This window comes from Poecilia latipinna, unplaced genomic scaffold (assembly GCF_001443285.1).
Source record: "Poecilia latipinna isolate Pla-1442-1.1 unplaced genomic scaffold, P_latipinna-1.0 Scaffold116, whole genome shotgun sequence".
Classification (NCBI taxonomy): domain Eukaryota; kingdom Metazoa; phylum Chordata; class Actinopteri; order Cyprinodontiformes; family Poeciliidae; genus Poecilia; species Poecilia latipinna.
The window spans coordinates 523,402-539,198 of record NW_015112732.1 but is presented as its reverse complement, the minus strand read 5'-3'; the positions used below and the strand labels follow the sequence as shown (position 1 = coordinate 539,198).

Here is a 15,797-nt window from a genome sequence, read left to right as displayed (position 1 = left end):
GATCCTGTTTCATGTAGCCCATAGATCTATCCTACTATCTTCACAGAAGCCTGATAGGTCACCTTTAACAGAAGAGTAGCTGATCTCACTGTGATAGTTCTTCACAAAAGTCACCTCTAGAATTTAATTATTCAAATTTCTGCCACATACGAGACGTGGGAAGAAAGCTATTTAGCTTACCTGTTTTGGGGTCAACAGAGAAGTATGGCTGACCATGAAGGATGCTGTACACAACTCTGGCACTGTTTCCATAGGTTGGGTCATCCGCGTCTGTGGCTGTTACTTGTGTCACGTAGGTCCCTGCGGAAAAGAGCGGAGGGAAAAACACAAACCGACCTTGAATTAATCTGTTTCCACATGAGACCAGCATCCAGATTCGTTTGAAGTTCATCAGCCTAACAAAGGATCTCACCTGACGCCTAATGAGTGTTGAGTCACTGGTGAGAAAGCTGCAGCTGAAGCTGCTGGAGTGGAATGAGGGACAATATTTAGCGCCCCTGTTGTTTGGTTGCATTTGCATGTTTGTAGCTTTACAAAGCAGCCGTAAAAATGTGATGGGAAAAAGTTCTGGTTCAAACACTTCACTGAACAATGCTCCCATTAAGAAAACAAAGAGCAGAGTCAGGAACAGCCTTCCAGTCTCCTGAAGCAACACTAATCACTTAGTGATAAGTGTTGGGTTTAACTCAACTGCTTATATATTTTTGTCCTGGGGAAAATAGATGAATTCATAAAGATATTCCCAAAAATATATCCCAAATTTTCTTCTTTTTCTAGGCACATTGAGTGCTGGGAAAGGTGGGTAGCAACTGGCAACATTTACTTAATACTTGAGTAATATTACTTCTACTAATTTTTGAGTCAAATTTGCACCATATTCATCATTTTAATGTTATTTTCTATCTGCTGGTCAAGTGAAGATACAGTAAGGATACAGTATATGTTCTAACGTACCATGCTGTCAAAAGTTTTATATAGTAAGAACAATTTGGAAATATTTCCTTCTGCTTGAATTTGTTATTTTGTCATTATTTTATTTGTTTGCCTTATTTTCTATTATTATTTTATTCTCCAAAAATTTAGTTTTTTGTGTAATTACATATTTTGTAACAATGCAATCAGATGTTTTGTTACTTCAGTAGCTTTTTTTTTTTTTTACCAAATATATTTTTTGTCTTACTTCAATCCTTTTTCTAAGGATATTTTTTAACTTTTACTTGAGTAAAATTATATTGAAGCAGTTCTGTTCTAAGTTCAGTACAGTTTTTGGCAGCTCTAACCCCGTCGGGGTCCTTGTTATGTCAACAATTCATCATTTCATTCGAATGGAGTAGAATTAGCTACCAGATCAGCTTCAACATCCCTAATTGACACAAGCTGTTTCCCACAAGAGCATTTCTGCTAAATTATGCTTGTTTGATGTTTCCACTGCACCAAATAAAAACTGTGTTGTTTCTTTGCCAGAAATCCAAACGGACTTCTCCAGGACGGAGCTGCAGTTTGATAGTTTCCAGTATTGGAGTTCGTCCCATAATCGTTGGGTTGCCAGTTTGATCCATCGCTCTCTGACTCTGTTGTTGTGTCCTCAGGCAAGACACTTTATTTAAAAAAATTCAGAAAAAATGCACTAAATAATTGATAAATAATTGGTTTGCAGGTCAAATAAATATTTGATCCCCTACAACTGAGATCTTGATGAATAAAAGCGTCGACATGTTTTCTATAGTTGGTCACCAGGATTTGACATGTAAGCTGAGATTTTGACTCCTTTTTTACAAAAAAACTCTAAATCCTTTAGTTTTCCTGAGTCCTTAACTTAAAGCTATGGCTTTTCTATAGGACTGGGTTCGGGAGTTTAACTAGGCCGCTCCATGACCTTAATGCCATCTTTGGCCACTTCTTCTGTCTTCACTGTGGATTTTGCCCATCTTTACTGTTTCCTACTTTTCCCCTCCGTGCTTCACAGTAGAGATATTGTTCTTGAGGTTTGATTTTGGATTTCTGGATCTCAGTTTTGATCTCACCTGGCCATGTTGCTTTTTTCCCAATCTTCCAATGACGCAACGGTCAAAAAATGCAAGTGGAAATTGGCAAAAAGCTTATCAGCAAGTAATATTTGCCTTAAGCTCCCAGGAAAAGAGACAAAAAAACAATGATTTGAGTCAAGAAGCGAGAAACAACAATGGGTGTGTGATTACAATCATGAAGATTCGTTGATCTGCTTTTTTCTATTTGGCGAAAAACAGTTCTAAGCATTTGCTAAAATTCAACAGATTCAGGTTTTCTAGCTCCACAACACAAGCAGATTGCTCAGAATGACTCCCCCCCCCCATCTGGGCGGTGTAAAAATATACTGGATGAAGACGAAAATTGCAGGATGTGTGGGATGCTTTTTATGATCAAGAGGCACTGACCGGAGGGCTGGCACTTAACTTGGTCATTTTCTACGCTGCTTGATGCCTGTAAAGAACTCGCTGTATATTAAATGGTTTTATTTGTTTGTTTTTTTTAGTCTGTGGTTGAATTAAAATATCAGGTGAAGTGAGAGAGAGAGAGATTAGCGTTCCTGAAAGATGGCTGATTAGAAATGCTGTAGAAGGGCTGTGCTAAACATGTGTGCAGAGCAGATGAGATAACACGTTTCCTGCTAATGCAAAGAGAGCAGAGCCTCGGCAGCCTGTATGAGCTGAAAGTTTGAAAGCCTCCGAGCGCCTCTGACTCCTACACATTCCCATGCAACAAAGGTAACAGCTTTTACATAAGTGTGAGGCTATAAACCAGTAAAATGGATTTCAATTTGGAGGAAGAAGGAAAATCAAATGCCTGAATGAGAACACATTGAAAAAAACGGTTCAAATTCTTAAACCATCCAACTTCATCAAACAGCGTATTACTCCAGATTAATGCAGTGGTGTAAAGGAAAGCAATTAATGTCGCAGGCTGCACAATGTATGCATGCTTTATATTTAAGCATGAGGCTGGGAGATAAGAATTGCATCTATCTAAAGACTGATCCGATTACGAGAAGGAGTTTTTTGCAGAAAAATTCATGAGTCTGATGTTAAAAAAAAAACACATTAACAACCTAAAGTGGAAGTTTGTATAAAGGCAGTGGAAGAAACAAATTGATTAAGCATAAGACTTCATTTTGCAGTAATTACACCTCCCTGAAATAGTGTTTTTAATCTGCCTCATTCCCTAAATGATTCAGGGATAAACTATTTATTGACAAGGGATTATGGAAAGATTTGTTGCTTGGCTAAATGTTTGCTGCATTTACTAACGTACCAGCCACTGAAGCAAATTTCTGCCTAGCAGCTCTTGGTCTCTTTAGGACATTTAGTGGGGCGTTTTTGTTTGTGTGTTTGGTAATAAACACAACAGGCTGGCAATTCATTACCCTCTGAACACTTCACTACAATTTAATTCAATGACTTTGCATTTTCAAATGATGGCTGCATCTCAGTACGGACAACTTTTGGCTCATATTTTATGCTTTTTATTTATGTTGTCTGTCACCAAAGTGCCTGATTTATAACAGAGTTAAATGTTAAACTTACCTATGGGTGGTTTTGTATTTATGGATGTTTCTGCAGAACATGACTCCAAATTATTCATGGTAAATTCAACCAAAACAAATGCTAATCTATCGCTAGCAGGAGAAATGACTCGTGGTCTTTTATCGAAACTCCATTTTTGTTTACATTTTATGATGAAGAAGGAAGCTGCGTTCAGTGTCTTCAGAGGTTTTTGTGTCGTTTCCTTCAGTGGTTCTTGGTGCAGCACCACCACAGGCCAGGAGGGGAACAGTTTTTTCAAAGGGTTTGGATCATTTGACAGTGCAGTGTGAAAGAGAACCACAGCAGCTGAAAACATAACAGATGTTACAATTTTGGCCTCAAATCAAATCAGTTCTACTGGACTATCTGGTATGAGGTGAAGCGGGACAGATTATGTTTCAGATTAAAGGTTATTGGCAAGACTTTATTAATTACCAAGGCCTAAATAGTAAATATTGTAACATTGTGGAATGTAATTTTCTATGACTGCTACATGAATTAAGCTGGATAAAGACATTGTATGATAACCCAGATCAAATCTTTTATTTCTCTAACTGATCTCTTCACTTCTCTTTCATGGGCATGTTTTTTTGACGAACTTGAAAGCCTCCGTCCTACGGTAAACATTACAGAGCTGCCTTTGATTCAGGGAGCCCGCCAAGCCTGCTCCGTGTTTTCCCTGCTTTCTACCCATCCTTTCCCCGGGACTGCTGAATTTGAAGTTTTGAGGGCTTCATTGTGATTCACATCAAGAGAAAACCATTCTCCCAGCGAATTACCTTGATCTGCCACCCCTCCCCCCAAGGGAAGTGTAAAGACAAAGCTGTGAAATGTACTAAGGGCACACCAGGAATAAAATGGTTCTCTGAAATGTCAAAATCTGTTAGGTGGAGCAGCGTTACCCCGCTGGTTGTAGCCATTCTGCTCTCAAGCTGAACTTGTTTTGTTTTTTTTTTTACTATTTCTCAAAGAGAAAGAAAAGTTTCCCTTGCAAAGTAGAATTTAGATTGGGCCAAAAAATAAAAAAATAAAAATACAACCCAACCCAAACCTGATCCAACTCAACCGATTAACTTTAGTTCTGGGCCCAAACCTGACGTAAATAGGACAATTAGGACAACAGCAGATCTTTAATGTATTGTGGCTCAACACACCCAGATTTCAGACCTGATCAGTAATTTCTAGATGTCACAACTGAAGCTCCTTGTTTTCTTTACTTCCTCAACAGTTTGAACTATCAACTCCTCTATTTACAGTATAATATGTAGATTAACAGAACTTTACTTTATCGTGTTTCTTCCTCTGTGCTGCATGATTGTTAAACGCCACAGAAGCCAGAGCCTGTGGCCAATTCTGGTCGTCAATCTGAAGTGTACTGCAGTTATGTTAGGGCTCTGCATGCTCTCTTACCGACTGGTGACATCTCGGGTACGCTGGCTGTGTAAGGTCCCTCCAGGAATTTTGGTTCATTGTCATTGATATCTTGGACCTTGATGACAAACTCCGATTCCGGCTCCAGGGGGATATTGGTGTCGATGTCCACAGCCTGAGCCCGCAGGGTGTAGTAAGGCTTCTCCTCCCTGTCAAGGCTCCTTAAGGCATGGATGTCCCCCGTAGTTTGGTCAATTGTGAAAATGGAGCCAGCACCTTCCCCCGAGAGGGTGTACTTCACCGAACTGTCCCCCTTATCGAGGTCAGTGTGGAGCTGTGAGACAAAAGAGGGGAGGGGAAAAAAAGAGGCTGAGTGCAAACATTGACACAGATAATGATTCAATGAAAACACCGGGGAAGAGCTGTCAAGGAGAACTATTTCACAATGACAGTCAAGGAAACTGACTGCACATCAAAGAGTTCACTCAGCTCTCTGTGAAGATCTGCAAAACACCAAGTCAGGCGAAAAGGAAAATGATCAGGCGCTCAGAACATTCTGCAGATTAACGACGTGAAATCTTTCATAAATAATGAATCATCTCACTGCAATTATCCTTCAACAACTTAAGACCCATTACAGTTTAAGAAGAACTCAGAACTCTTTTCTTATAATAGACCAATGGGAGTTTAACTTTAGGAAGCAAACATCAAACAGAAAAAAACACACCAGATCAACACCTACAAAAAACAGTTTATAATTGATTATTTGGAGGGATTATTTGGGCTTCGCCGTATCTCTTATAAACATCATGTTAAGCTGCACTTTCCAGAAGCAAACAGATTTTAATCTGTTCAGTTTTCAGCAAGACACAGCAGCTTGTTTTAAGTCAGTAATTCCTCAGTTTAGATTTTTAAGAAAGTGATTATGACAAGAGAAAAAAAAGTTAATAAATCTGCCAATGGTGCTTTGTTTTATCAATGTTAAGAAATTGTTTACTTAAAACAAGCTCAAATATCTTGCTAAAAAGTAACTTATAAGTTAGTTTTATCTTATTTCAAGTGTAATAAGAAATTTGCACTGGAAACTAAACCAACATTACTTGGTAAAATGTTGCATTTTTGCAGCGTCAACATACAAACATTCATATTTCCCAAATTAATCTAAAATATGAGGCTTCAGATGAGCGTGTGCAGATCAGAACAGAGCTCCAGCATTTTCAACATATCCAGGCAGAAAGCATATTTGCTAATACAGACGCAGGTCGATGGAAGCAATTTTTTTCCCCTTCTGACAAACACAAAACACATTCGGCACAAGAAAACCCTATTGACATAGTTATGTTTACTTTATGGCAGAAAGCAGCTATGATATTCAGAGCCTTTTAAATATTTACAGGCTGTAATGCAATGTGATTACCTCAGAGGACTATGGATTTTTCTCTCACTTTGTCAGTGAGATGGAGTTTCCACAAGCCTGACTGAATGGAAGTTGTAAACCGGGAGAAAATAAAAGATAAATAGTCACAACTCCAAGCTACTAGCTTAAGTGTTGTCTTGTGGAAACAGGAAACATTTTCCATTACATTTGGCTTCTTAAAAATAAGCTTTTTCAGTTATGCTTGTGTTTGACCAGGCAACAATTTGTGTATTATGTTACTTTTGCATCTTGTTGTGTTACAACTTTAATGTAGTTAAAATTAAATCTGTGTGAGAGATCAAACTCATATCCTTGTAAGTTGGTTTTCCAAAGAATATTTGTAAGCTAACATTAACTTGACACTGGATTCTTTGGTTGTTTTAGCAGGACAACCAATGAATAAATTCCAATAAATAAAAGGAACTGGAGCATTTATTTTTCTATTTCAGTAAGTAACTGTGAGCTTAATTAGTTTTTAAAAAATATGCTACACAATAACAATTATTCCCCTAAAAAAGCACAAGTTTAAAACTACTAAAACTGTGACCAATCAAGTTGGGAAGAGGTTAAAGTTTATCTTGAAACCAGACATCATCAAGAGGATGTTTAGTGAGGGAATTAACTGTCAGCCATTTTCAAACCTGCATCTTGTTGGACATACTTTCTATTTTATGAATTCATTGGATAAAATACTTTCATTATCTACTTTAAGCAGATTTTAACCCAGAAGCTAAAACCTTTGTGTATATATTAATCGTTTCTTAGTTTTTAAATAAACTTTTCAACAACCACAGAAGAAGAAGTTTTAGCTGAAATGCATTACTGGCTTCTAAAATACGGCCTTTCACGGTTGATGTTTCAAAAGATTGAATTAAGCTTCTCTGATTCTACTTTTCTTCTGATCTATTGAACCTATAATTTCCCCGACCTCAGCTTTTCTATTTATGCATTCTCCTAATGAGTCGATGGATTCCCGCTACGCCGTTGCTAACTGCCATGGCCGTGACGACAGGAAGAAATATGAGCTGTGGCTGTAGATTTTCTGTAGGTTACAGCAGATCCAACAGACACACAGACAAAAATAAAAAGGCACCAACACACTGGGAGTAATTGGTGATTCAGAGCAAATTGCCAAGTTCACAGAAGCATAGCATGGCATTATAATGCTGTCACCCATTGGTGCATTTCTCATTGCTATTCAAATGATAGACTATTATTCTTAGTACATGACCGATGTTGGGTGATAACGAGACCCCAAAACATTTCTCCCAGGAGGACGAGGACGTGATGGAGATTAGGTTTTCTCATGTACGGCTAATTTGACTGATATGTTCTCCTCCTCCACCGCAATTCAATTAGAGACTCACAAAATTACTCAAAAATTAAATGCATAGGCAAAAAATTAATTGGACTAACACTTTAGATTGCTTTTTTTTTTTTTACCCCCCAAAATACCAATATCTGAGTAATGCCGCTCCTGTACGGAAGAGAAGTAGCGCTATGGGAAAAAACACATATTATGACTTTAATCTGAGAATTCTGACTTTTTTCTCAGAAAATTAAAGTCAGAATTTCTGGGAGGGGGGAAATCATAATTATAATAAATCACCAAATTAAAGCAGACTAAGTTCTTTTCAAAATGCAGTACCTGGCAAAATTCAGATTCAGATTAACTTTATTTAGGTAAATTTACAACTAAATATTTAACAAACCAATAATTTTCCAAAAAGGAGCAGGTGGAAAATATTTTACCATTTACATCAAAACAGCGAAATGCATGCAAATCTAAAATAAAATGTAAAAATATGATAAAAAAAAATTAAAAGGTTTTGGTGCTCTGCATATTTTTTGTAAAAACTTTTGTAAAAATTAGTGAAATTTTGTTTGTGATTGGATTAAAATCAATTTCTCACTTTTACTCCTGGAAGTTTTCCTTTAGTTTCCTTTTAAGAAAATTATTTTTACTAGTTGGTCTGATACTGTAACTTTTCTGTTGTGATGTTTTATTTATTTTATTTACTTATTTTTATTATTTATTTTCATAAATTTATTCTGTTGTGTTATTCTTTCTGTACAGCACTTTGGTGCAGTTTTAACCTGTTTTTAAAAGTACTATATAAATACATTTGAATTTGAAGTAAAAACTGAAATTCTTCAGTCTTGGTAAAAGAAATCAGACATTTTATGTTATGTTTTTTCCACATTTCCTCTCTAATTTAGTCTTGCCAAAGGGAAGCTTCTACCTGAATCTGTTGAGAGAGCTGATGAGTGACAGGAAGCAGGTGTGATAACTAGTGAAGGGAACAGAAAGCATCAAAGAAGAAAGGAAGCAGCAATCACACAATCTCAAGAGCTCCATGTGTTTGGAATAGAAAAAGGTGAAGATTTTGGACTTTGGTTGAGTTACAGGATGGATTAAAACCAAAAAACTGCAGAATGACTGCAGAAAGGTAGGAGCTGATTTTCCTCTGCTGGCTCTGTTTTCCTTTTCTGTCCCCTCTGCTCTGTTTGGTACAAAAGCTGCCTATTGTGCTCATTATTCCTGAGTTGGCTTTCATTATGCGCTTGCTTCTGTTAGTCCTGCTTTCTTTTGTGCCGGTTTGCATTGACTGGGCCTTAATAGATTATTTATATGCATTTTTGTTCCTACAAGCTTTGGCATTTGTTGTGGAATTTGTCTCCTTGAGTTATGCAGATATGTTTTTGTTGGGATGTCATGATGACAAATTGGTTAAACGCTTTGAGCTGCAATGATTTAAAAATTATAAGACGCTGTGTGTTTTTCCCTTAAATGTGAGTGTGGCTTAGTAATTATTAATCATCTCTGATCCGCCAGGGGTTTTATCTTCATGTGTTGGCAATAGATGTGTTTTTGTGATTTCTCTGACACTAGTGAAAGGATTTGACTTGAGTGGTAAATATTTAATGGGAAGTGGTAGACGTTTTGCTCATAATAAGATGGATTATTTTCTGCACTGATGATTTTTAAATGCCTTCCATGCAATGCTTATTTAGATTGTTGTAAGACTTTAGAAATGTTCTTTTTTATATATATTTATTTCATCTCACACTTGTTTTAAGTATCTCTTAAATCTCTAAGCTGTATTATCACAAATTATAAGTTGAGCTGCAAAGTTTATGAGCCATTATATTTGTCTGAAATGGTCTTCCGGGTCTGGAAATGCTAATTTGTGCAACAAAACATTAAAAATCATCAGGTTCTAAAATGACTGTTTGAAAAGCCAAACTACCTGAAACATTGGTGAAAAGTTAAGAACAGGACAACACAGAACCAAACTGAACAACCTGATTTCATCATCTTTTAACTTTTTTGGTCTCTTTGGCCTTGTGATCATGTTTTGATCAACATTTCTTACCAATATTGCTTCATTTAGGTTAGAAAACATTACTTTCTCTGGACTTTTCTGTCTTTTCCATCCGTTCTGCTGTGGATCTGCTGCTGTGTTTGAGATCGTCGTCTTGTTGATGACCAGGTTTGAGCAAAGCTTCAGGTTATGTTTGACTCAGGCATGTGAAATCAGATCTTAACCACTGTGCCTGACAGTTTCTGCTGAAGTTCTGTGTTTTATGCTGTCAACATTATTGTTGTACATTATGGGGAAAATCTCTGCTTAGTTTTCATGTCCAAATGACTCCGACCAAAGCTTTCTACTTCCAGATAAGCTACTTGTTCCGTCCTTTTTCCTATTTTCCCTGTCATGAGCTTTAATGTTTAACATGTATTTACACCAACCCAGTTTGGTTCGCTTTAATTAAACTCTAGTTTATTTGCCTGTCTAAAAGCCTCGGCTCAGTTGAAGTGAACTCTGGTGCAGTTTGAATGTGAACACCAAGCAGACCTGAGACCGCTCCAAAAACAGGAAGTGAACAATAATGCAGGGCATTCTGGGTAAATGCAACCAAACAAACTTGTGAGTTTGGCACTAGGGGGCGAAATGGTTTGTTCTGACAAAAGCAAAACACAACGGATTAAAATCTGGCCACACATCATTCCTTTATAAATAACTTTAGTGAATCAAAATATTCCAGATAAACCTTGTTGTCTCCATGATGATTTCTCTTGGGAGGTGTGTTGGTATTGCTGATATCCCTTGATGAACTTTTAACCCCTCCCAGATTGTTGGATCTTAACAGTTGCTTCTCTAAGCTCGTTATTTTTGATGTCTTTCCATTTTGACATTGTGCAAACACACCTGACTGCTGGAAAGCAGAAAATGATCAAAAACCTATTAAATAAGTCAGATTTGATGATTTGCTAATGCAGTACAGCATCCTGATGTTACTTTTGCACTTAAAGCCAATAAAAACAGTAAAAGTGAACGTAGTTTCACACATGGCTCCTTTTTCTTGTTACATTATTAACGACTTTTGGTAAATATCTGATCACTTTTGTATGAAAACCCTAAAACTCTGCAAGGGTTTTTGTTTTGTTTCACTTTCATGGTAAACAATCAACTTTCCATTGACTTTATGATTTTATTGTTCTGGTGAAAACTTTAGCTCTACATTTTGTTTCGTTCCTTGAGGGAACAGTTTCTAGTCAACAGTGAGGGATTTCTGCTGGAAAAACTGCCTTGTGTTCAACAGTTGTTCCTTTATCATCCCTTTTTTTTCCCCTCTCTGTTGTAATCCCGTAATCTTTCGCAGCATCAATTGCTCTAGATTATCTCATGAGTTTGGCGCTCCCATTAGACAGATGAAACGAGACAAACATTTTCCTTCTGCAACAAAGCGGCCCTCGTCTCTCTGTGGTTTCAGTTGTGACCTACTGCAGAGATGATGGCGGCAGATGAACTGTTGCAACAATGTTGTCTTAATGGGATCTATTTCTTTTCATGACGCCGACGGATGGCAGACACAGAAAACAGCTGTGTTTAAAGCAGCCCAAATCGGGCCGCCCGGAGCCAAACCGCTGCTGTGAAAACACAAAGCTGGTTTTCATTAGACCTGTTTGATGACACACTTTCTAATTGTGATTGCAGCGTGTTACAAGATCCCCAATCTCACTGTCACCTATTCCCGGTGGACCTAATAATGGCAGCTTTACAGTGAGATGTGTGTGTGTTGCTGGTGCTTTGTGAGGCTGAATCAACTTGTTTTTGACACACTAAGAAAATGAGCTGTGTAAGCGACACGGCAGAATATGTTGCAGAGCAGTTGTTTTGGATTGCATAAGGTTGTCAAGGCGTTTGTGATGATTGCCAGCATATATAATACAGCATGCAAAGGCAGCTCAGGGTTGATTGAGAAATGCCTCATCATTAAAACAAACCTGCCTCATGGTGTCTGCATCTGCCAAAACATCTCATGTATTATATAGAAAAAAAACACAAAATCTTAAGTATTTTTCTTGTCCAGTTTCTCCTGCAAATATCTTATTTCAAGTGTGCTAACTTAGAAGTGACTTTTCTACAAGATATAGGAATATCTTGTAGAATATATTTAAGTCAGTACTTTGCTTGCAGATCGTTTCACTCATTACAGGGCATGTTTCCCATGCTAAGTGGAATAATCTGCCATCTTTATTAATATTAACATATTATTGATTTAAAAGAAGCTCCTAGATGTTGCTGAAAACGTACCTGTAAACTAGTTTTGCCTCATTTCAAGTGGACTCAGATATTTGCTAGAAACTAGTCCAAATATACTTGATTTTGTTTTTGCAGTTTAGACGTGGAGAGAATCGTTGACACTTTATCACCTTGGTCTCGGTCTCGTTGATGGCCAGTAGCATGTCGGAGTTAAAACTGATGATGAGCAGAAAGTTGAGATGGTAAATCAGAGGATGTGATGGTTCATTATCGACAGGTGTTTCCAGTTGAAAGTTTGAAAACGATCATTGTCGCAATGACTGTTTAAGCCTGAATAAGCAAACATGAAGTAATCAGAGGAGAAATAAAATCCACATTCCTCTCCTGTTGTGTTGATCTCTATCCATCAAGAGAGAGCAGGCGACAATAATGCACCACATGTAAGCAGAGTTTGTAATACTTAGCAATGGGCGAAGCTGGAATCGGACGTCATAAGGACTGCACTCACACTGTTTTTTAAACTCGGCAATGAAAGCCGATGGCATCGTCACGAGGTCATAATGAGATGAAGGAAGGAAACAAAACTAATAGCAACGACCTTTTGTGGAGCACTGATTGCAGGTCTGTAGAGAAGCCTGGATGTGGTGGGATTGAGATGTGACGCGCTTTACTGACAGACTCCCAACTCATAAGTTCATAATCATAATTTTCAGCCTTTATGTCCAGATTTCCAGTGTCTGGCTTCATCTGGTGCAGAATTACGCTGCACGTCTCACATGAGTGACGTAAAAACTGGATAAAACGTCACAACTGTTCAGACTGCAGACGTGTAGAAAACAATTAGACATGTATCTGAATTGAACCACATATGGAAGCGGCACAATTTGAAAAAGCTGTATGTTGATTCAGCACCAGAAGGAAAGATCTGGTTGATCTGGTTGCTTTTTCATTTTTTGCTGCCACTTTTAAAGAAACCTTCTGGGAAAAAGTTAAAAATGAAATATTTGTTCATAATGACAAGAATGTTAAAGATGCTCTAAAAACCAATAATCCATCATGCTAGGAGACCATTTCAGTCTGAGCGTGACACAAAGATGGTAAAACGATAAAAATGGAGGACTGACTGACTCCAGACTCCTTCAGCTTCACCTTCAGCCAAGGTCAAAATCTAAATGCCTGAAACCTTTGATGCCGTTCAGGATCTCAGTCAGTACTGATACTTTCCTGACTAAAAATCGTCGTCATTAATGCTAATACTTTATGTATTTGAGAGGTTTAGCCTCCAATTAAACTGTTAATGTTTGCCTTTTAACTTTCACTTTTTAACTCCGTCTATCCTTGATTCTGATAACCTCTTTAATCGTCAGTGATTTCATTGTCACACATCTATGCCTTGTCTTTGGGAAAGAAAAAAAATCTGTTAATCAAGAGCACATATCAGAAATCTGTTCATTTGACTTTGCATTAACAGATGTGGCTGTTTCTGAATAAATTATCAGTTCTGATTAGGGAGAAGTTGAGATTTGATTTTTCTCCTTGATTGGCAGGCGAGGAAAAGCCGCCTCTTTAATTTATTTGCATTAAAAAGAAATGTTCAGGTATTTGAATACAAGCACCCAAGAGATGTGCATTGATTCAGAACAGCACAGAGGGAAGAAATGCAAACGAAACGGACAGACACATTGGCCCATTAATTACAAGAGAACACAGCCTGTTATTAATTAAAATTTCCATTATGCCAACAATGGTAATCAGTTAAATAAAAAAATATTCATTAATAAAGAGGCACTCAATTGTTAAAAGCATAAAGAACCAAATGGTCCAGGGGCAAAATCATAGCCTTTGTAATCAAATATAAAAGAACAAAAGAGCGCAACTTATTGTAATAACAAAGGGAGGCAGAAAAAAATTTAAACAGGAGGTTGGAATTATATCACTAACTAAAAGAACAGCCTATTGGTTCAGATTTCAAAAAGATGGAAACGGAGATGAGTTGAAATGAAGCGTTGCAGAACGGCTGTCTGACGGGACGACAAGGATGACCTTCCTATTTTTTATTTATTTTTCTCTAAGCATAATTAGTGAGATGCTCTGAGCGCCATATCTGTTGACACGGCAGCTAAAAAAAGAAGCAGATTGTGTGTGAAACTGTAATAAGACTCCAACCTCACGACAAACACGGAGGAAGCTTTTCTTTTTGTTTGTTTTTTTTCCGTCTTGATTATTAAGGTACATGAAGCCACAGAGGAATATTCAATATTTATGTACGAGCTCTTCAACTGCTGCAAGTCAAAGAGATTTTTCAATGATCATGGAGCGCAGCAAATAATTACATAACTGAATTGGCTCATAAACCAACAAACATCCATGTGGGAAGTGGGCAGCTCCTCACCATGAAAGCTACTGACGTTGCTTATGCTAAATTTGCATAATGACCATCTGCATTTATAAAGGGAACTTCCTTCTGTCGACTCTTGTTTTTTTTTATTTGATATAAAATCTACTTGTGCCACTTGTAGCTAAAGGTAGCTGCTGTGAGTAACCATTAACCTAGCAGTCGTGTTTGGACTGTGGGAGGAAGCTGGAGAGAACCCGCCCAGGAGCAGAACATGCAGACCGACCGACTGCAGGCTGGGGTTCAGTCTCACTGCAAAAACACAAAACCTTACCAACTGCTTTTGGTTGTTTCTTATCTTAGCACACTTAAAGTAAGACAAACCTAACTGATGCTATATGACACTTATTTCACTTGCAGCAAGAAGCTTTTGAAAATATCTGACAGTAGAGCCAAAACCTTTTCATCAACATTATGGAAATTATTATTTAAAACAATCTCCTATCTTGCTGAAAAGTTACTTTTAAGTCTTATTTCAAGTGTACTAAGATGCAGACACTAGAAACTAGACCAACAATTATTTAAGATTTTGTATTTTTGCGGTGCAGAACCTTCTTGGTGCAAAGCAGCATCATTGCCTGGAGCAAACCTTTAATGGATTAAAGCAGGAGTGTCAAACTCATTTTGGTTTAGGGGCCGCATTCAGCTTAATCTGATCTGCAGGGGGCCACACAAGTAAACTCATTGCAGGATTAAATAGAACCAATAAAAGTGGACTTGTTGTTGATTTTCATATTAAACGAATTTCACTTTTACAAAATATATTATGAATAATCTCAGTTTTTAAGAAAGGAATTTGCAATTCCAACAATACTTTTACTCAGTTAAGCATTTATTTAAGTGCATTATGCATAAGAACTGATCTCAGTGATTGTACAATGCTGCAAAACATTTATTCACAGTTTTTGGAACTTAAAAACACTGTCCTGCATCACAAAATACAACAGACAAAAATTAAGAAAATATTTAAAATCAATTTTCAACATCTGGGAAGCAATTTGAACAAATTATCTGGCTTCACACATTTGAAATCTTAAGTGTCAGCTGTTTTAAACAGACATTTGATTAAGTACATTTGTTGATGCATAAAATGCATACATATAGAAAAACTTGCATACATAACATGTATGTATGTTAGCATGCACGAGAAATATGAGGTTGCCAGGGCCAAAATAAAAAGCTGGTAAAGCATAGAATCGAACTTGTTTACAGAACCTGAAGCTCAGTGCTGCCATCTGCTGTTAGTTCCGCTGCAGTGTTGCATCATGTTGGGTGCGCTGAATAAAACACAGCGCCCCTCGTGGACAGTATAGGAACTGCAGATTTTCAATTAAACGAAGTATATGTTTTTTCATGAATAATGATAATGCATTTAGCCCCCGGGCCGGACTAAATCGTTCGGCGGGCCGGTTCCGGCCCGCGGGCCGTACGTTTGACACCCCTGATGTAAAGCATAAAATGTTTTATCATAAAACAAATTAAGCAAAAATCTTAGATAATCA

General features: G+C 37.4%; 1 protein-coding gene across 1 annotated transcript in view; it reads right to left on the bottom strand.

Moving 5' to 3' along the window:
• Positions 1 to 180: 180 nt before the first annotated feature.
• The window catches only part of LOC106944873 (cadherin-12-like), a gene marked incomplete at its 3' end in the record, with an annotated part of 111,761 nt that continues 96,144 nt past the window's right edge, over positions 181 to 15,797 (bottom strand). Inside the window, exons 3-4 of the mRNA XM_015028165.1 lie at positions 4,971 to 5,265; positions 181 to 300 (exon numbers count right to left, since the gene is read on the bottom strand). Of these exons, the coding sequence (XP_014883651.1) occupies positions 181 to 300; positions 4,971 to 5,265 (415 nt within the window). The remainder of the gene's footprint in view (positions 301 to 4,970; positions 5,266 to 15,797) is intronic.